The 24,370-nt window shown below is 50.3% G+C and overlaps 1 protein-coding gene across 3 annotated transcripts in view; it reads right to left on the reverse strand.

The window, feature by feature from the left end:
• Positions 1–24,370, reverse strand: part of LOC137302382 (neuroligin-1-like) — a 409,532-nt gene that overhangs the window by 112,555 nt on the left and 272,607 nt on the right. For 2 of the 3 annotated variants that reach the window (XM_067972007.1, XM_067972008.1), the window contains exon 5: positions 11,913–12,125. In XM_067972007.1, the coding sequence (XP_067828108.1) occupies positions 11,913–12,125 (213 nt within the window). The remainder of the gene's footprint in view (positions 1–11,912; positions 12,126–24,370) is intronic. The other variant, XM_067972009.1, reaches the window with a different exon arrangement.

Below are 24,370 nucleotides of genomic sequence, written 5' to 3' on the forward strand. Positions count from 1 at the left end.
CGTGATAAAAGAGTGGGACTCGGCTTTGACCTCGCGCGATGCAGGCACCAGGGCTTATTTTGCGAACGCGCCCTCCCGATTTGGAGCCTCGCCCACTGGGAGCGTCCGATCAAAACAAACGACGGAGGTTCCCCCCCACCCTCTCACGTACCTCATTCATGAGTTCCCCCCGGCACACTCCCAGCTGGGAGCGCAATTTGGTAAATTAGCCTGATTATTTATCCCCGTCAAGGATTGTACCTCATCAAGACCAGAACTAGGGGCCTTAAATATAAGATAGTCGCTAATAAATCCAATCGGGAATTCAGGAGAAACTTCTTTACCCAGAGAGTGGTGAGAATGTGGAACTCGCTCCCACAAGGAGTAGTTGAGGCCAATAGATCAGATACATTTAAGGGGAAGCTCGATAAACACATGAGGGAGAAAGGACTAGAAGGACATGCTGATAGGGTGAGATGAAGTGGGGAGGGAGGAGGCTCGTGTGGAGCATAAATGCCAGCATGGACCAGTTGGGCCGAATGGCCTGTTTCTGTGCTGCACATTCGATGTAATTTTATGTAAGTGGATTCTCTTCATGACTGTGGGGGAGGGCAGGAAAAGGGGGAGGAAGGGGGTGGGAGGGTCAGGTTGGGAGAGGGGGAGGGGGAGCGGGTGGGGGGAGGGGGAGGGGTAGGAAGGGCGAGGGGAAGAGTAGAGGAGATGGAGGGGAAGGGGAGGGGGTGGGGAAAGAAAGGGAGGGGAGGGGGTGGAGGGGGAGGAGGGGAGGGGAAAGGAGGAGGGGAGAGGGAGGAGGGTGAGGGAGGGAGGGGGAGCGGAAGGGGCGGAGGGGAAGCGGTGGGGGAAGGGGAGGTGGTGGGGGAAGGGGAGGGAAGGAGGGGAGGAGGGTGAGGGAGGGAGGGGGAGCGGAAGGGGCGGAGGGGAAGCGGTGGGGGAAGGGGAGGTGGTGGGGGAAGGGGAGGGAAGGAGGGGAGGAGGGTGAGGGAGAACTCATCCCTGATATGTGACTGCCACTCACACACACGTTCTCTGATTGGTGAGATATGATGAGGTTAAATCTGGGCCTCAGCTTTTCACCGTATTTATCAATGACCAGGATGGAGGAATGATGGGCGTTAAATTGGGCCGTGTAGCGCCCGTTCTTTCGACGCGATGCGGCCTCTCGAACATCCAAGATGGCGTCTTAGCTGCACACGCACGTTTCCAGCGAAATGTGCGCCAGACGCCATCTTGGTATAGGAGTTAGCGCAGGCGCAGATAACGAACGCTGGAATCATGTAAAGCAGGGAGAAAATGGCTTCAATCAGTGTGCAACGCTGATTTAAAGTGATAGACACCATTTTGGGACTTAACGCTCAACTCAACGCACAGTCTTAACCCCGCCCATCTGAACGTGTCTTAGAGTGCCTGGAGGACCCCCCACCGGCGCTTTTTAAAGGGACCATGCAGGATTTACAGGTCAGTGGCTGGATTATTGCTTCTGGCTGCCCAGACATTTGTATCTGTTTTTGGAGGTCTCCTAGGACGCAGGGACATAGCCTAACATTTAGAGCAAGGACGTGCAGGAGTGAAGTTAGGAAATGCTTCTACACGCAAAGGGTGGGAGAAGTTTGGAACGCTCTTCTGCAAACAGCAGTTGATGCCAGCTCAATTGTGAATTCTAAACCTGAGACTGATAGATTTCTGTGAACCAAGGGTATTAAGGGATATGGGGCTAAGACGGGTATATGGAGTTAGGTCACAGGTCCACCATGATCTCACAGAATGGCGGAACAGGCTCGAGGGGCTGAATGCCACTGCCACTTGCTGCCTCCTGATATATGCCACCATCTCCTGCTAGAAAGCGGGACATGTGTCTGGGTGATGTGCCTGCCATGGTTGAATAGCTGCCAGCTGTGCATTGTGGGTGTGCGGCTGGCAATAGTGGTCGTCTGTGAGGGTGAGAGGAAGCATCTGATTGGCAGAGTTGAGTACTGATGGAAAGAGTTTGTTGTTATGTGGGTGATGGGGGGTGTAGTGGGTGGAGCAGTGGATGGGGCTAGTGGTGTAGTTGGTAGGAGACGCCACTTGACAGTTGACCTCACTCACCTTGACCACTCATGTCAAAGCATTGAACTTCTTCCTGCACTGTATCCATGTTCATGATGCTGTGCGCCTGACATTGACTTCATCCCCTACTGCCTCCCACTGCCTTTTGGGTATCTGTCTGGAGGGCATCTTGTCCCCTTCCCTGCGGATATAGGATGTCCCTCCTTCTGTCCACCTCTTGCACCAAGGCCGCTAGTGCATCAGCAGAGAACCTTGGTGCATGCACTCTCACAGGCCTGGTATAAACTCAGATCGGCAGGTTGGTGAGATCTGGCATGCAGATTGGAGGATGTGGGATTTAAAAGTGCGCAACCTTTATTCAATGTTTTAACACAACTCATCAGTGTGTAAACGTAGGGACGGGACCTGCATCTGTGTTTTACGTGTGCGATGTCTGATCTCCATTTAGATTCCATGCATTCAGCAGGCTGTTATTTTCAGCAAATAACAGGTACCGGCTACCTTTAAGAGATTTTATGAGACACCCTCCCTTTAAGAGATTGAGGCTCCCCCTGCTGGTGGAAAGTGAGAATTGCATTGAATCCTTGCGTCAACACAGATTGCAGTGAGTCCTCGGGCCTCACAAAAGTCTCCTCCTGCCTGCGCAGGGGCCATTGGGCGCGGGGTAATAGCAGATCGCGCTACCCGCGCCCAATAATAGGCCTTATTGAATTTCTTTCCCCCCCCCTCAGAGAGTTGTATATCCAAGTTTGCAGGTGACAGTAAAAATTTGCAGGGCTACGGGGATAGGGCGGGGGAGTGGGACTAGCTGGATTGCTCTTGCATAAAGCCGGCACGGACTCGATGGGCAGAATGGTCTCCTTCCATGCTGGAACCTTTCTATGATTACGAGGACAGGTTGCATAAACTAGGCTTGTATTCCCTTGAGTATAGAAGTTTGAGATCTGAACTAATCGAGGTGTTTAAAATGATTTGATTGGATCGATAGAGAGAAACTATTTCCTCTGTTGGAGAGAAGTCCAGAACAAACGGGGAATAATTAAAATGAGAGCTCGGCCGTACAGGAGGGAAATCAGGAAAGGGGATTGGAAATCTGGAACTCTGTCCTGGAAAAGGCTGTTGAGGCCGGGGGTCAATTGGAAGTTTCAAGACCGCGATCGATAGATTTTTGCTCGTCAAGGATTATTGAGGGATATGGAGCAAAGGCGGGTAAATGGAGTGAGGTACAGATCAGCTAGGATCTAATGGAATGGTGGAGCAGGCTCGAGGGGCTGAATGGTCTCCTCCTGTTCCTACGCACGCACGCGTACACACACACCGCACGCACATACACACACACACATAAACACACACACACCGCACGCACATACACACACATAAACACACACACACACCGCACACACACACACATAAACACACACACACACATAAACACACACACACCGCACGCACATACACACACACACATAAACACACACACACCGCACGCACATACACACACATAAACACACACACACCGCACGCACACACACACACACATAAACACACACACACCGCACACACACACACACATAAACACACACACACCGCACACACACACACACATAAACACACACACACTGCACGCACATACACACACACACACATAAACACACACACACTGCACGCACATACACACACACACACATAAAGACACACACACTGCACGCACATACACACACACACACATAAAGACACACACACCGCACACACATACACACACACACCGCACGCACATACACACACACACACCGCACACACAGACCGCACGCACACACACACACACCGCACACACACACATAAACATACACACACCGCACGCACACACACACACACATAAACACACACATCACACACACACACACATAAACACACACACCGCACACACACACACATAAACACACACATCACACACACACACATAAACACACACACCGCACACACACACACATAAACACACACATCACACACACACATAAACACACACATCACACACACACATAAACACACACATCACACACACACACACACATAAACACACACATCACACACACACACATAAACACACACATCACACACACACATAAACACACACATCACACACACACACATAAACACACACACCGCACACACACACACATCACACACACACACACATAAACACACACATCACACACACACATAAACACACACCGTACACACACACCGCACACACACACAACGCACACACACACACACACACAACGCACACACACACACACACATAAACACACACCACACACACACACACACACACATAAACACACACCGTACACACACACACACACACACACAACGCACACACACACACACACATAAACACACACCACACACACACACACACACACATAAACACACACATCACACACACACACACATAAACACACACATCACACACACACATAAACACACACATCACACACACACATAAACACACACATCACACACACACACCGCACACACACACATAAACTTACACACACCGCACGCACATACACACACATAAACACACACACACACACCGCACACACACACACATAAACACACACACACACATAAACACACACACACCGCACGCACATACACACACACACATAAACACACACACACCGCACGCACATACACACACATAAACACACACACACCGCACGCACACACACACACACATAAACACACACACACCGCACACACACACACACACATAAACACACACACACTGCACGCACATACACACACACACACACATAAACACACACACACTGCACGCACATACACACACACACACATAAACACACACACACTGCACGCACATACACACACACACACATAAAGACACACACACTGCACGCACATACACACACACACACATAAAGACACACACACCGCACGCACATACACACACACACACACACCGCACACACACACCGCACGCACATACACACACACACACCGCACACACAGACCGCACGCACATACACACACACACACACCGCACACACACACATAAACATACACACACCGCACGCACACACACACACACATAAACACACACATCACACACACACACACATAAACACACACACCGCACACACACACACATAAACACACACATCACACACACACATAAACACACACACCGCACACACACACACATAAACACACACATCACACACACACATAAACACACACATCACACACACACATAAACACACACATCACACACACATAAACACACACATCACACACACACATAAACACACACATCACACACACACACACATAAACACACACATCACACACACACACATAAACACACACATCACACACACACATAAACACACACATCACACACACACACACCGCACACACACACACATAAACACACATCACACACACACACATAAACACACACACCGCACACACACACACATAAACACACACATCACACACACACATAAACACACACATCACACACACACACATAAACACACACACCGCACACACACACACATCACACACACACACACATAAACACACACATCACACACACACATAAACACACACCGTACACACACACCGCACACACACACAACGCACACACACACACACACACACACACAACGCACACACACACACATAAACACACACCACACACACACACACACACACACATAAACACACACCGTACACACACACACACACACAACGCACACACACACACACACATAAACACACACCACACACACACACACACACACACATAAACACACACATCACACACACACACACATAAACACACACATCACACACACACATAAACACACACATCACACACACACATAAACACACACATCACACACACACCGCACACACACACATAAACTTACACACACCGCACGCACACACACACACACATAAACACACACATCACACACACACACATAAACACACACACCGCACACACACACACATAAACACACACATCACACACACACATAAACACACACATCACACACACACATAAACACACACCGTACACACACACCGCACACACACACAACGCACACACACACACATAAACACACACCGCACACACACACACATAAACACACACATCACACACACACATAAACACACACATCACACACACACATAAACACACACCGTACACACACACCGCACACACACACAACGCACACACACACACACATAAACACACACCACACACACACACACACACACATAAACACACACCGTACACACACACCGCACACACACACAACGCACACACACACACATAAACACACACCGCACACACACACAACGCACACACACACACACACATAAACACACACCGTACACACACACCGCACACACACACAACGCACACACACACACACACCGCACACACACACAACGCACACACACACACACATAAACACACACCGCACACACACAACGCACACACACACACATAAACACACACCGCGCACACACACACCGCACGCACACACATCGCACACACACCGCACACACACACGCGCACACACACACCGCACGCACACACATCGCACACACACCGCACACACACACACATAAACACACACCGCACGCACACACACATAAATACACACCGCATGCACACACACCGCACACACACACATCGCACACACACACCGCACACACATACACACACACATAAACACACACTGCACGCACACGCACATCACACACACACGTAAACACACACCGCACACACACACCGCACACACATACATAAACACACACCGCACACACACACCGCACACGCACACACACCGCACACACACCGCACACACACACACACCGCACACACACCGCACACGCACACACACCGCACACACACACACCGCAAACGCACACACACCGCACACACACACCGCACACGCACACACACACCGCACACACACCGCACACACACACACCGCACACACACATACCCCGCATGCACACACACACACCGCACACACACACACCGCACACACATACCCCGCATGCACACACACACACCGCACACACACACAAACGCCGCACGCACACACACACAAACACAAACGCACATACGCATGCACACGCACACACAAATGCGCACACACATGCACACACAAATGCACACAGACACGCACACACAAACGCACACACATAAACGTACACACACACAGACACACAAACACGCACGCACGCACACACACAAACACACAGACACACGCACACAAACGCACACACACATACACAGACGCACACGCACACACACACAAACGCACACACACACAGACACATACGCACACACACAAACGCACACGCACAGACACAAACACACACACAAACACCCACCAGGACTGGGCCCAGTAAACTCTGAGACTCTGGTAAACTCAATCAGCCAGCAGATAGCCTGAGGGGTGGGGGGAGGTCTAGGGGCTGAGCATTTTGAATTCAAATTGGTGCAGGTTCGAAGGCTGTAACAGGCTCCAGGGCAGAATAGTTCACGTTCAGTTTTTCCTATTTAAATCAATGCAGGATGTAAAAGGCCTGACTGATGCTGGTTATTGCAGGGGCACAGGCTGCCTAAACCCGCGTTTCCAGATTTTACTGTGGTGATTCGATTGAAACCGGGCAGTTACTGTATCGCGAGGGAGCTGGAATTTCAGCAGATCAGGGATGGAGCGCATCGATTTTCACACTTCCCTGTGTAGAGAACTCTCTGTAATTACCGACGCTCTCCCGGGGTCCCCCTGTAAATACTGACACACTCCCGGGGACCCCCTGTTAATACTGACACACTCCCGGGGACCCCCTGTAAATACTGACACACTCCCGGGGACCCCCTGTAAATACTGACACACTCCCAGGGACCCCCTGTTAATACTGACACACTCCCGGGGACCCCCTGTAAATACTGACACACTCCCAGGGACCCCCTGTTAATACTGACACACTCCCGGGGACCCCCTGTAAATACTGACACACTCCCAGGGACCCCCTGTTAATACTGACACACTCCCGGGGACCTCCTGTAAATACTGACACACTCCCGGGGACCCCCTGTAAATACTGACACACTCCCGGGGACCCCCTGTTAATACTGACACACTCCCGGGGACCCCCTGTAAATACTGACACACTCCCGGGGACCCCCTGTTAATACTGACACACTCCCGGGGACCCCCTGTTAATACTGACACACTCCCGGGGACCCCCTGTAAATACTGACACACTCCCGGGGACCCCCTGTAAATACTGACACACTCCGGGGGACCCCCTGTAAATACTGACACACTCCCGGGGACCCCCTGTAAATACTGACACACTCCCGGGGACCCCCTGTCAATACTGACACACTCCCGGGGACCCCCTGTAAATACTGACACACTCCCGGGGACCCCCTGTAAATATCGACACACTCCCGGGGACCCCCTGTAAATATCGACACACTCCCGGGGACCCCCTGTAAATATCGACACACTCCCGGGGACCCCCTGTAAATATCGACACACTCCCGGGGACCCCCTGTAAATATCGACACACTCCCGGGGGACCCCCTGTAAATACTGACACACTCCCGGGGACCCCTTGTAATATCGACACACTCCCGGGGACCCCCTGTAAATACAGACACACTCCTGGGGACCCCTTGTAAATATCGACACACTCCCGGGGACCCCCTGTAAATACTGACACACTCCCGGGGACCCCCTGTAAATACTGACACACTCCCGGGGGACCCCCTGTAAATACTGACACACTCCCGGGGACCCACTGTAAATACTGACACACTCCCGGGGGACCCCCTGTAAATACTGACACACTCCCGGGGACCCCCTGTAAATACTGACACACTCCCGGGGAACCCCTGTAAATACTGACACACTCCCGGGGGACCCCCTGTAAATACTGACACACTCCCGGGGACCCCTGTAAATACTGACATATTCTCAGGGAACCCCTGTGGACACTGACGCACTCCCAGGGACCCCCTGTAAATACTGACACACTCCCGGGGACCCACTGTAAATACTGACACACTCCCGGGGACCCCCTGTAAATACTGACACACTCCCGGGGAACCCCTGTAAATACTGACACACTCCCGGGGGACCCCCTGTAAATACTGACACACTCCCGGGGACCCCTGTAAATACTGACATATTCTCAGGGAACCCCTGTGGACACTGACGCACTCCCAGGGACCGCTTGTGGAGAACGGCACATTTCTGGAGGCCTCCCTTTTGATCGCACTTCCTAATTCACCTGATAATCTCTCTGGCTCCTTTCAACCTTGGCGCCCTGCCCTGTGGGCCTTGGGCCTCAACCTAGGCCTCTGCGTCAACACACAACTGGTCTTCGATCTTTTCGGTATATAAAGCATTGCCTGATTCACTGCCTAGCTCTCCGTTTTGTGCAGGTCAAGACAGAAAGTAGAGTCAGGAAATAATTTCTCAGAGGGTTTTTGTTTTTGTTTTTATCGAGAGGTTTTTGTTCTGTTAAATCCTGAGTATAATCTCTCGAAGGTCACAGACACCAGCATAATGGCCCAAAGCAACTGGTTTCTTCTGGCTTGTTTTGTTGTTTGTGTTGGGAGAGTTGAAATCACTGACTGCCCAGACCATCTCTTATTGATATCACCACAAGTGCAAGAAGGGCTTGGCTTGTGTGCTTTTTTTTTAACGTTTTCTTTGATTTTTCATCTCCTCCTTTCCCCCTCGCCTTTCGCAAGAAAAAAAAAGACTTCAGTTTCTCACAAGCCAGAGGGAGACACTTCATCAAATGAGTAGCCAGCTCATAGTTTGACAGCTCCTGAAAAGATTTTATTAAGAAAGCCGTCTGATAGAAGTCAAAAAAAAATCAGTTGTTCCCTCAAAATATGTCGCGAGGTCAAATGTGTATGACTTGTCATATTAAAGGGTGACTCAACCTTAATTAGAATTATGGGTCGGGTTAAAGGTCACTTGTTGCTCTGGCCAGCTCTCGCCTGTGTCCAGGTGGGCAAGGGTCAGGTTGGTGAGGGGGCACTAGGCCTCGGCACAACTCTCGAACGGGGCTCGTTTGTTGACGTCCAGCCCCGTTCATTTTTGGAGTGGGTTTAACGGGCTGGTAACAGAAGCTGAGAGGCCCAGGTTTTCCTGTAAACTTTAGCACTGAGGCCTGTACTCGAATACAGCCTGCATGCCCCCCACCACCCCGACCAGGACAAAATGGCAGCTCCCATGGCAGGTGCCGATGGCCGTTTAGATGTTTTGGTGCCGGCGGCATTTTGCCTCCACGGTGTGGACCCACGGCCATCGTGCCAGCTGGTGGTGCCAGTGACATCATACTGCAGTACCACCCACCGAAGGAAGGGGGCGATAAGATAGGCAGGGCACAGGGTGGACCCGTTGCTAGGCTGATGACATCACAACAGAACAATTCCTGTTGCTAGGCTGATGACATCACAACAGAACAATTCCTGTTGCTAGGCTGATGACATCACAACAGAACAATTCCTGTTGCTAGGCTGATGACATCACAACAGAACAATTACTGTTGCTAGGCTGGTGACATCGCAACAGAACAATTACTGTTGCTAGGCTGATGACATCACAACAAAACAATTCCTGTTGCTAGGCTGATGACATCACAACAGAACAATTCCTGTTGCTAGGCTGATGACATCACAACAGAACAATTCCTGTTGCTAGGCTGATGACATCACAACAGAACAATTACTGTTGCTAGGCTGATGACATCACAACAGAACAATTCCTGTTGCTAGGCTGATGACATCGCAACAGAACAATTCCTGTTGCTAGGCTGATGACATCACAACAGAAAACATCCTGTTGCTCGGCTGATGACATCACAACAGAAAACGTCCTGTTGCTAGGCTGGTGACATCGCAACAGAACAATTACTGTTGCTAGGCTGATGACATCACAACAGAAAACGTCCTGTTGCTAGGCTGGTGACATCGCAACAGAACAATTCCTGTTGCTAGGCTGATGACATCACAACAGAACAATTCCTGTTGCTAGGCTGGTGACATCGCAACAGAACAATTCCTGTTGCTAGGCTGATGACATCACAACAGAACAATTCCTGTTGCTAGGCTGATGACATCACAACAGAACAATTCCTGTTGCTAGGCTGATGACATCACAACAGAACAATTCCTGTTGCTAGGCTGATGACATCACAACAGAACAATTCCTGTTGCTAGGCTGATGACATCACAACAGAACAATTCCTGTTGCTAGGCTGATGACATCACAACAGAACAATTCCTGTTGCTAAGCAGATGATGTCATGAAGGCTCCTTCTTTGAATTTGATCCCAAGATCAGAAGGGATCCAGTTGACCAACTGGAGAGTTTGAATCTAAAATGGAGGCTCTGCACTGGCAGGTTAAAGTGTTCCAGGGAACAGGACGATGACGCTCAGTGAAGGCCTCACAGGCCTCGACGACAAAGCCTGACTAAAGTCGCCTGACCAATTCCCCACAGGTTGGCCAGGGAAGGGAAAGAGCAGGTGCTGGAGTGCCCTGTTGCTGGGTAGAATACTTTCAAACAATTCCTAACAGCCCAGCCCAAGAAACCAGCATCGGCCTTGGAGTGAGGGGGGGAAGGAGTTGCAGAGAACAATAAAGGCTTGACCATCGCAGTAAATGACCTTTCACCTCACCCGCCATTTTAACCAGGGTTCAGTTTTCCCTTTAGAGGCTACGACGGCAGCATGCAGACACCAAAATTGTCAAATGGTTTTGTGCCGGCTGAATACCTTTTGTTGAATTGCTCCAACGGTTACCTTCAGAATGGTGAGAGAGAATCAGGAGGTTGACACAGGAGGCACCCGCACCGGATCCGAAAACAGTGATTCTCATGGGGTCCCCGCCGAAGTAGCCTATGTTCTCGCTCAGCCACCGCAAGGCTTGGATCTGATCGAGCAGGCCATAGTTACCCTTGGCGGCCATGTCCCCCGTGCTTAAGAACCCTGAAGGGAAAGAGCAAAGCAAGAATAAATGTTTCGTGCATACACGTGGTTGAACATAACTGCTCACAATCAACCCATTAAAAGGCTTTGTAGTAAAAACAAGGCCTCACGGTTGTCTTGTTTTGTCTCCCCAATTATTAACCGCACTACCTAATGTGGACCTGAGCCATTCAGACCAGGAAGGCCCCAGGCTTAAGCCAAAATCCAGGCTGACACTCCCAGTGCCAGTTCTGAGGGAGCGCTGCACTGTCGGAGGTGCCACCTTCGGATGAGACGGCCATGTCTGTCCTCGCGGGTGGATGTAAAAGATCCCACGGCCACTATTGGAAGAAGAGCAGGGGGAGTTCTCCCCGGTGTCCTGGGGCCAATATTTATCCCTCAACCAACATCACTAAAAAAATACACAGATTATCTGGTCATTATCTCGTTGCTGTTTGTGGGATCTTGCTGTGCGCAAATTGGCTGCCGCATTTCCTACATTACAACAGTGACTACACTTCAAAACGTGTTTCATTGGCTTTGAAGAGCTTTGGGACGTCCTGAGGTCGTGAAAGGCGCTATATAAATGCAAGTTCTTTCTTTTCATGTTGAGTTATCTGGGCTGGCAGTTGGGGTCTCCACAACCAAACCCAGCTGCCTCAAGATTAGGGAGTGTTTGGGGCGGGGAGATTCAGGATTCCAGCTCCTGATGGGGCCATCCAGTGCCTCCTGCACATGTGTGGTTGTCGTGCGAGGAGTGGATTGTTTGTGACGCCTTCCACGGCCAAAGTGCCCGCTGAATCTCACGCACGCAAAGAGTGGCCACCTGAGTGAGTTGCCAGAGGGCCAGTTGGGACCTCAGCAAGAATCAGGGCTGTCAGGCGAGGTGGTGGGGGAGGAGTGTAAGGCTACAAACATGGAAAATATTGCAACAACACTGCAAGACATGAAGCAGTTTTTTTTTGTTCATGGGATGTGGGCGTCGCTGGCAAGGCCGGCATTTATTGCCCATCCCTAATTGCCCTTGAGAAGGTGGTGGTGAGCCGCCTTCTTGAACCACTGCAGTCCGTGTGGTGAAGGTTCTCCCACAGTGCTGTTAGGAAGGGAGTTCCAGGATTTTGACCCAGCGATGATGAAGGAACGGCCGATATATTTCCAAGTCGGGATGGTGTGTGACTTGGAGGGGAACGTGCAGGTGGTGTTGTTCCCATGTGCCTGCTGCCCTTGTCCTTCTAGGTGGTAGAGGTCGCGGGTTTGGGAGGTGCTGTTGAAGAAGCCTTGGCGAGTTGCTGCAGTGCATCCTGTGGATGGTACACACTGCAGCCACTGTGCGCTGGTGGTGAAGGGAGTGAATGTTTCGGGTGGTGGATGGGGTGCCAATCAAGCGGGCTGCTTTGTCCTGGATGGTGTTGAGCTTCTTGAGTGTTGTTGGAGCTGCACTCATCCAGGCAAGTGGAGAGTATTCCATCACACTCCTGACTTGTGCCTTGTAGATGGTGGAAAGGCTTTGGGGAGTCAGGAGGTGAGTCACTCGCCGCAGAATACCCAGCCTCTGACCTGCTCTTATAGCCACAGTATTTATATTTCTGGTCAATGGTGACCCCCAGGATGTTGATGGTGGGAGATTCGGCGATGGTAATGCCGTTGAATGTCAAGGGGAGGTGGTTAGACTCTCTTATGTTGGAGATGGTCATTGCCTGGCACTTGTCTGGTGCGAATGTTACTTGCCACTTATCAGCCCAAGCCTGAGAGTAGGGATAATGGGTAGGTACTCACATTGGCAGGATGTGACTAGTGGAGTCCTGCAGGGATCTGTCTTGGGGCCTCAATTATTCACAATATTTATTAACGACTTAGATGAAGGCATAGAAAGTCTCATATCTAAGTTTGCCGATGACACAAAGATTGGTGGCATTGTAAGCAGTGTAGATGAAAACATAAAATTACAAAGCGATATTGATAGATTAGGTGAATGGGCAAAACTGTGGCAGATGGAATTCAATGTAGACAAATGTGAGGTCATCCACTTTGGATCAAAAAAGGATAGAACAGGGTACTTTCTAAATGGGAAAAAGTTAAAAACAGTGGATGTCCAAAGGGACTTAGGGGTTCAGGTACATCGATCATTGAAGTGTCATGAACAGGTGCAGAAAATAATCAATAAGGCTAATGGAATGCTGACCTTTATATCTCGAGGACTGGAGTACAAGGGGGCAGAAGTTATGCTGCAGCTATACAAAACCCTGGTTAGACCGCACCTGGAGTACTGTGAGCAGTTCTGGGCACCGCACCTTCAGAAGGACATATTGGCCTTGGAGGGAGTGCAGCGTAGGTTTACTAGAATGATACCCGGACTTCAAGGGTTAAGTTACGAGGAGAGATTACACAAATTGGGGTTGTATTCTCTAGAGTTTCGAAGGTTAAGGGGTGATCTGATTGAAGTTTATAAGATATTAAGGGGAACAGATAGGGTGGATAGAGAGAAACTATTTCCGCTGGTTGGGGATTCTAGGAGTAGGGGGCACAGTCTAAAAATTAGAGCCAGACCTTTCAGGAGTGAGATTAGAAAACATTTCTACACACAAAGGGTGGTAGAAGTTTGGAACTCTCTTCTGCAAATGGCAATTGATACTAGCTCAATTGCTAAATTTAAATCTGAGATAGATTGCTTTTTGGCAACCAAAGGTATTAAGGGATATGGGCCAAAGGCAGGTATATGGAGTTAGATCACAGATCAGCCATGATCTTATCAAATGGCGGAGCAGGCACGAGGGGCTGAATGGCCTACTCCTGTTCCTATGTTCCTATGGATGTTGTCCAGGTCTTGCGGCATGCGGGCTCGGAATGCTTCATTATTTGAGGGGTTGCGAATGGAACTGAACACTGTGCAACCATCAGCGAACATCCCCATTTCTGCCCTTATGATGGTCATTGATGAAGCAGCTGAAGATGGTTGAGCCTAGGACACTGCCCTGAGGAACTCCTGCGGCAATGTCCTGGGGCTGAGATGATTGGCCTCCAGTTAACCCCAGGCGCCAGTCAAAGAGACTCCAGCCCATGATCAGTTTCGGAGACTCATTTACATCAAACGATGATCCCCTGGCGAAGACACATTAGCATCGAGACCTTGTCTAATCAAACTGAGCCTCTGAGCCACGCTCGGTCAAGGATGGAAGGCTGCTCACACCTAAACAATGCTGTGAGCCGAGGGCCCATCACAGTGAGGAATTCCGCATTGTCCTGATGCTGTGCAGGTATCGGGGGAGGAGATAAGGAATCGTCTCTCGACCTCACAGCTCTGCACCTGAATCACCGAGATGCCAGAATGAAGAGGCGTGAATGTCAAGCAGTCCAACAGATTGATCGCTGAAACCACGGATGAGGCCCAGGTGGGGGTTTGCATGACTGGAACACCATAAGAAGGTACAACAGCAGCACTGCGGAGGCTGCAGTCAGGTGAAGACGGACAGAAACCGGCCATTTCCAGTCCAGGCCTACGATCAGTATCGGGAACGACTACTTTTCGGTCAAATCATAGAAGGGTTCGTACTGGGGTTTTGCTCGTCCAATAATCGAACAAGTTTGAGCCTGTCTGTCGAGTGCAATTTTGTTCTTGCAATTCCGAGGTCCAAGAACCAGTGTGGGGCGGAAGGAAACGGAATGGGGGGAGGGAAAACGGGACTGGTGCGGTGTGGAGCACATTGAGAGGTGGGGAGGTAGGTTTGCCTCTCCCACAAACTGAGGGACGGAGAACCAGATGGCTTTCCACATGGAGGCCTCCAAATCTACCCCTCCTGATCTTCCCGAGTCCGGGCAATAGCCCCAGGTGGAGGAACAGAAAAAAACTGCTCCTAAATCTTCATCTCACGGCCCCTCAGCGGCTTCATCTTCCATTTCGTGGTTCGACGGTCGGCCACTCAGTTATTTTGGACACGACGCCATGCTCCCCTCTCGCCCAACCCCGCCCGGTACGTTTTAGTTCTGGGCATGGTGACCTTGCACGCCATGAGAGGCAGTTAAATGTCCACGAGCTGCTGCAGTGTGGGATCTTGTGGGAAGGCGAGGCTTCTTCGACAGCACCTCCCAAACCCGCGACCTCCACCACCCAGAAGGACAAGGGCAGCAGGCGCACATGGGAACAACACCACCTGCACGTTCCCCTCCAAGTCACACACCATCCCGACTTGGAAATATATCGGCCGTCCCTTCATGGTCGCTGGGTCAAAATCCTGGAACTCCCTTCCTAACAGCACTGTGGGAGAACCTTCACCACACGGACTGCAGCGGTTCAAGAAGGCGGCTCACCACCACCTTCTCAAGGGGCAACCAGGGATGGGCAATAAATGCCGGCCTCGCCAGCGACGCCCACATCCCATGAACGATAAAAAATAATAATTTCTGTTGGGAATCTCCAGCACTAAGACAATGTAACAAAAAGTCTCTTGTTTTTATTCCGTATTATAAAAAGAGAAAAATTGTTTCTACCATTGAGAGGGTCAGTAACCAGAGGTTTAAAATAATTGGGAAAAAAGCCAGAGGGGAGATGAGGAGAATTATTTTGACGCAGCGAGTTGTTCTGACCTGGAATGCGCTGCCTGAAAGGGCGGTGGAAGCAGATTCAATAGTAACTTTCAAAAGGGAATTGGATAAATACTTGAAAAGGAAAAATTTGCAGGGCTCTGGGGAAAGAGCAGGGTGGAATGGGATTAATTGGATAGCTCTTTCAGGCACGATGGGCTGAATGGCCTCTTTCTGCACTGTACGTTTCTGTGATACTATATTTACAGGCCAAATGACGTGAAGGGCTTCATTAAATAGTAATTGACCTGGCAAAGTATGACCTTTCTCACCCATGTGACTTTTTAAAGACACGCGGCACTGTCAGGTCAATCTGTCCATAACGGCTGCTCACATTCCTGTAATGTTCGCACACGTGAGCGATCGCCTCTCATCGGGAATTGTACGACTCCCGTGCGTCTCGGTGCCAAACGGGGGGCGGAGTGGGTAGGGAACGACCCACAGCGAGCCGAGGAGCGCCAGACACCTCCCGCGTCCCAGTGAACGGTGTCAGAAACCCAGACCTATCGAGTGATGGCGCCAACCGCGTTCAGGTGCAACCTTCCCAATCTTGATTGACCGCCCGCCCATCCGCCTCAGAGTCTCCGCCTCCCGGTCGATTAAAGCCGATGGGCGGATCCCCCCCTCCCCCACCCCCACCCCCGCTCTCTCTCACCTCCGACCTCTCCCCCCGCCCACCGCGACCTCTCCATCTCTCCATTCTACGTGTACCACTACAGAAGGTGCTCTGGAATTCCCTCTCCGCCTCTTTCTCCTCCTTTAAGGCGCTCCTCAAAACCTACCCCTTTGCCCAAACTGTCGGTCACCTGTCCTCATACTGCTCATGTGGCTCGATGTCAAGTTATGTTTGATAATCGCCCCTGTTAAGCGCTTTGGAGTGAATTAACTACGTGAAAGACGCTATATGAAGGCAGATTATTGTTGCATCCTCACTGTGCTGCGATCCAGACTCATCACTCCCCTCCCAAGCACCTCCAAACTCTGGAACTCTTCAATAAGAACATAAGAAATAGCAGCAGGAGTAGGCCATTCGGCCCCTCGAGCCTGCTCCGCCATTCAATCGGATCATGGCTGATCTTCGACCTCAACTCCACTTTCCCGCCCGATCCCCATATCCCTTGATTCCGCTAGAGTCCAAAAATCTATCCATCTCAGTCTTGAATATACTCAACGACTGAGCGTCCACAGCCCTCTGGGGTAGAGAATTCCAAAGATTCTGAGTGAAGAAATTCCTCCTCATCTCAGTCCGGAATGTCCGACCCCTTATCCTGAGACTATGCCCCCTAGTTCTAGACTTTCCAGCCAGGGGAAACATCCTCTCAGCATCTACCCTGACAAGCCCCCTCAGAATCTTACATGTTTCAATGAGATCACCTCTCATTCTTCTAAACTCCAGAGAGTAGAGGCCCATTCTACTCAATCTCTCCTCATAGGACAACCCTCTCATCCCAGGAATCAATCTAGTGAACCTTCGTTGCACTCTCTCCAAGGCAAGTATATCCTTCCTTAGGTAAGGAGACCAAAACTGTACACAGTACTCCAGGTGAGGTCTCACCAAAGCCCTGTACAATTGCAGCAAGACTTCCTTGCTCTTGTACTCCAACCCCCTTGCAATAAAGGCCAACATACCATCTGGACGTGGTAAACCCTAGATTGACACCAGCTAATCGCCACTCCCTGACCTCCCTCAACCTCCCTCCCACTCTTTCCAACCCTGTTGGTATCCTGCATTGTGGCCGTGTGGCCATCACTTAAAGTCGACATGTAGGTGTGAATCAATGGTTGTAATTCCACACTGAGGATTCTGATATTGCATGTGGACCACCTGGGTTTTGACCCTCGGGGTTTTATGGATTATTATTGGATGGTCTCAGCCGTGACTCAGTGGGTAGCACTCTCTCCTCTGAGTTGCAGGTCCCACTCCAGAGATTCAATCCCGTAATCCCAGGCTGACACTCCCAGTGCCAGTACCGAGGGAGTGCTGCACTGTCGGAGGTGCCGTTTTTCGGATGAGACGTTAAACCGAGGGCCCCGTCTGCCCCTCTCAGGTGGACTTGAAAGCTGCCACGGCTGCTATTTCGAAGAAGTTCTCCCCGGTGTCCTGGGGCCAATATTTCTCCCTCAACCAACATCACTAATTATCTGGTCGCTATCACATCGCTGTTTGTGGGATCTTGCTGTGCGAAAATCAGCTGCCACGTTTCCTACATTACAACAGTGACTACACGTCAAAAAAAAACGACTGCATTGCGCTTTGGGACGTCCTGAGGTTGTGAAAGGCGCTATATAAATGCAAATTCTTTCCTTTTATTTCTTTATTCGATCCAAAGACTGCCTCATCACTCTTTCTGCGGTAGCAATACTTGTCCAGCACAGAAATAATTGATTAAAGAGAAAGGGACTTGTCCCCATAAATTGTCCGAATGCATTCAGCAGACCAATCCTCAAAATATTCCCTCTCTCCCAACCCTTGCGTTGCCACAGGTTGAGGTACTGTCCAGCAGAGACTTCATCGTCTTAACGATTTAATTAAGACAGGCCTTAGGCCCAAGGCTTTTTCCTCACCGTAAAACCTGCGCTCGGCCAAGACAGAAACCTCGCTGGCCATTAAAGAAAAAGCCAGAGGGCTCGTTTCAAGGCTCCCTCCCTCATTATGTGGAAGCATCTCGCCAAGGATGACAGGAGGGAGGAAACCGGCTTTCAGCTCGGCTGACCTCTGACCTTACAGGATAGTCATAGCACGGAATTTACAGCACAGAAACAGGCCATTCGGCCCAACAAGTCCATGTTGGTGTTTAGAAACATAGAAACATAGAAAATAGGAGCAAGAGTAGGCCATTCAGCCCTTCGGGCCTGCTCCGCCATTCAAAACGATTATGGCTGATCGTCTAACTCAGTACCCTGTTCCCGCTTTTTCCCCCAATCTCTTGATCCCTTTAGCATTGAGAAATATATCTATCTCCTTCTTGAATACATCTAATGACTTGGCCTCCACTGCCTTCTGTGGTAGAGAATTCCACAGGTTCACCACCCTCTGAGTGAAGAAATTTCTCCTCATCTCGGTTCTAAATGGCGTACCCCGTATCCTGAGACTGTGACCCCTGGTTCTGGACTCCCCAGCCATCGGGAACATCCTCCCTGCATCTAGTCTGTCTAGTCCTGTTAGAATTTTACATGTTTCGATGAGCTCGCCTCTCATTCTTCTAAACTCTAGTGAATACAGGCCGAGTCGACCCAATCTCTCATTATACGTCAGTCCTGCCATCCCAGTCTGGTGAACCTTCGCTGCACTCCCTCCATGGCAAGGACATCCTTCCTCAGATAAGGAGACCAAAACTGCACACAATACTCCAGATGTGGTCTCACCAAGGCCCTGTGTAACTGCGGCAAGTGTTTATGCTCCACACGAGCCTCCTCCCTCCCTACTTCATCTCACCCTATCAGCATATCCTTCTATTCCTCTCTCCCTCATGTGTTTATCCAGCTTCCCCTTAAAGGCGTCTATGCTATTCGCCTCAACTACTCCATGTGATAGCGAGTTCCACATTCTCACCACTCTCTGGGGGAATAAATTCATTTTGGAATTCATTAGGAAACGAGTAATTTTTAAAAAAAACCCAAAGCTCAGCGCGAAACTGAGCAGAAAGATTCCAGGACCTCGAGTCCGCACTCTGCGCTGAGTTGGCCAATTTTTGCTGCAGTCGGGAGTTGGCCTCGGTGCTTCTGAGTGACAGAGCGTAAAATCAGCGAGGGATCCCCTCTCTCCGCCTCCCCTCCTTCCCCAATCACTATCCAGCGACCAGCACCCCCATCTCCCCCCCCCCTCCCCCTCCCCCCCCCCCACCGATTGAAAGTGTGTACAGGGATCAGGGCTTGGCGGTGATGCTCCCGCCCCCCATGGTCGAACAGCCGACCCATCAGGCTCGCACGCTGAAAATGGTCATTTCAAGAGAGATATTAGAGGACGGCTGGTGTCACAGGAACAGGAGGAGGCCATTCAGCCCCACAAGCCTGTTCCGCCATTCAATGAGGTTATGGTTGATCTGTATCTTAACCTAATCTCTCCGCCTTGGTTCCATAACCCTTAATACCCTCACCCAACAAAAGTCTATCAATCTCAGTTTTGAAATTTTCAATTGACCCCCGGCCTCAACAGCTTTTTGGGGGGAGAGGGTTCCAGATTTCCACTCCCCTTTGTGTGAAGAAGTGCTTCCTGACATCACCCCTGAACGGCCTGGCTCTAATTTTAAGGTCATGCCCCCTCGTTCTGGACTCCCCCCACCAGAGGAAATAGTTTCTCTCTATCGACCCTATCAACACCTCCAATCATCTTAAACACCTCGATTAGATCACCCCTTAATCTTCTACACTCGAGGGAATACAAGCCCAGTCTGTGCAACCTGTCCTCGATAATTTAACCCTTTCAGCCCCGGTATCGTTCTGGTGAATCTGCCCTGCACCCCCTCCAAGGCCAATATATCCTTCCTGAGGTGCGGTGCCCAGAACTGAACGCAGTGCTCCAGATGGGGGTCGAACCAGAGCTTTATATAACTGGAACATATCTCCCATCTCTTTGTAGTCCAGCCCCCATGAGATAAGGAACCTGCAACCCAGAACATCTCAGTCCCTTTAGAGAGGAATCAAATTCAGAAAATTAATAACTGGCGTCAGGATACAAGACTCTACACCATGCTGTGACTAAATGGTTTCATTTATGTTATGAAGAGGGCCTTGGTTATCACGAGGGATCATCGATTTAAAATTGTCACCGGGAGAGTAAGGAGGGAGATTGGGGAAGGTGTCTTTATACAGAGAGATGCTTTACTACAGGGAGGAGCAGAGGTAGAGTCCACTGTAACTTTGAAGGAAAAATTGAAGCAGGGGAAGATACAGAACTATAGGGAGAGAGCGGGGCAGTGGGATTAGTTTAGGATTGATACAGGGCTATGGGGAGAGAGCGGGGCAGTGGGATTTGTTCGGGGATTGATACAGGGCTATGGGGAGAGAGTGGGGCAGTGGTTTTAGTTTGGGATTGATACAGGGCTATGGGGAGAGAGCGGGGCATTGGGATTTGTTTGGGGATTGATACAGGGCTATGGGGAGAGAGCGGGGCAGTGGGATTAGTTTGGGGATTGATACAGGGCTATGGGGAGAGAGTGGGGCAGTGGGATTAGTTTGGGATTGATACAGGGCTATGGGGAGAGCGGGGCAGTGGGATTAGTTTGGGATTGATACAGGGCTATGGGGAGAGAGCGGGACAGTGGGATTAGTTTGGGATTGATACAGGGCTATGGGGAGAGAGTGGGGCAGTGGGATTAGTTTGGGATTGATACAGGGCTATGGGGAGAGAGTGGGGCAGTGGGATTAGTTTGGGATTGATACAGGGCTATGGGGAGAGAGCGGGACAGTGGGATTAGTTTGGGATTGATACAGGACTATGGGGAGAGAGGGGGGCAGTGGGATTAGTTTGGGATTGATACAGGGCTATGGGGAGAGAGGGGGGCAGTGGGATTAGTTTGGGGATTGATACAGGGCTATGGGGAGAGAGGGGGGCAGTGGGATTAGTTTGGGGATTGATACAGGGCTATAGGGAGAGACCGGGGCAGTGGGATTAGTTTGGGGATTGATACAGGACTATGAGGAGAGAGTGGGGCAGTGGGATTAGTTTGGGATTGACACTATTGGGAGCCGGCACAGACACGATGGGCCGAATGGCCTCCTTCTGAGGTGTAAACCTTTATCGATCGATGGGAAATTCTCGACCTGTAATCTCCGTCTCTCGATAAATAGTTTGAGCTGAGTTGAAGCCTGAACTACTTTATTGCAAGGAAAACAGAAATGTAATTCTTTGGCAAAATGTCACCTTTGGAAAATCTGAGTGACAGGTTGTGAACTGAGGAAATGCTGAGGCAGGAAATCGCAGATAATTGGAGCAATATATTTTTTTTTGCTGAGGTTTGAGTTCTGCATCCAAGTGTGGCTTTTAGCTCAGGCTCTGTATTTAATGGAGCGGATTGGTCAGCTATGGTTCAGTGGGCCACACTCTCGCCTCTGAGTCAGAAGGTCATTGGGTTCAAGCCCCACTCCAGAGACTTGAGCACATAATCTCGGCCGACACTCCCACCGCCAGTACTGAGGGAGTGCTGCACTGTCGGAGGTGCCGTCTGAGATGTTAAACCCTTGTTTGCCCCTCTCAGGTTGACGTAAAAGATCCCACGGCCACTACTGGAAGAAGAGCAGCGGGAGTTCTCCCTGGGGCCAATATTTATCCCTCAACCAACATCACTAAAAAAAAACAGATGATCTGGTCATTATCTCATTGCTGTTTGTGGGAGCTTGCTGTGAGCAAATTGGTTGCCGTCATTGCAACACTTCATTGGCTGTGAGGCGGTTTGGAACGGTCTGTGGTTGTGAAAGTTGCTATATAAATGCAAGTCTTTTTTTAAAGATTTTTCAGGTGACCACCTATCTATAATCAGTTGGCGGGGGCAGGGGGCTGGAGGGTATTTCCTCACACTTGCCCTCGTGAATACTGCCAGTATCCTGGCACCAGCAGGTCACGAGTAGCAAGCAATTTTTGGGGGGGGCAGTGGGCACATAACTCAAGCCAATGAAATTGGAGGAATGCACAGGCCTTTTTTTGTATTTGTTCACAGGATGTGGGCGTCACTGGCAAGGCTGGCATTTATTGCCCATCCCAAGTGAGATTTTTACAACTGAGTGGCTTGCTCGGCCATTTCAGAGGGCAATTAAGAATCAACCACATTTCTGTGGGTCTGGAGTCACATATAAGCCAGACTGGGTAAGGACGGCAGGTTTCCTTCCCTAAAGGACATTAGTGAACCAGATGGGTTTTTATGACAATCTGGTAGTCTTCATGGCCACCATTACTCATACTAGTATTTTAATTCCAGATTTTTATTTAATTGAATTTAAATTTGCCAGCCGCCATGGCGGGATTTGAACTCGTGACTCTGGATTTTAGTCCAGGCCTCTGGATTACTAGCCCAGTAACATAACCACTACGCTACCGTACCCTACTTAGCAATTGTGCCTCTCCCATAAGGAGGTAACTTATGTCTACCCTAACTCGCTCGATCTCTGGCTCCCACTATGTCCCTCGCTCTCCCTGTGTGTCTCTCCCTCTCTTTATATCTCTAACTCCCCTGTCCGTCTGTGTCTCAGTCCCTCTCTCTTGCTGTGTGTCTCTCTCTCTCTCTCCCCCTTGATCTCTCTGTCTCTCTCTTCCTCTCGCACTGTCTTTGTGTGTCTCTCTCTCCCTCACATACGGTCGGTGTGTCTCTCTCTCTCTCTATCCCTTGCTCTCTCTGGCTCTCCTCTTCCTCTCTCTGGCTCTCCCCTTACTCTCTCTCCCTATCCCTTGCTCTCTCTGGCTCTCCCCTTCCTCTCTCTGGCTCTCCCCTTACTCTCTCTGGCTCTCCCCTTACTCTCTCTCCCTATCCCTTGCTCTCTCTGGCTCTCCCCTTACTCTCTCTGGCTCTCCCCTTACTCTCTCTGGCTCTCCCCTTACTCTCTCTGGCTCTCCCCTTACTCTCTCTGGCTCTCCCCTTACTCTCTCTCCCTATCCCTTGCTCTCTCTGGCTCTCCCCTTCCTCTCTCTGGCTCTCCCCTTACTCTCTCTGGCTCTCCCCTTACTCTCTCTCCCTATCCCTTGCTCTCTCTGGCTC

The sequence above is a fragment of the Heptranchias perlo genome, chromosome 35, assembly GCF_035084215.1.
Source record: "Heptranchias perlo isolate sHepPer1 chromosome 35, sHepPer1.hap1, whole genome shotgun sequence".
NCBI lineage: Eukaryota > Metazoa > Chordata > Chondrichthyes > Hexanchiformes > Hexanchidae > Heptranchias > Heptranchias perlo.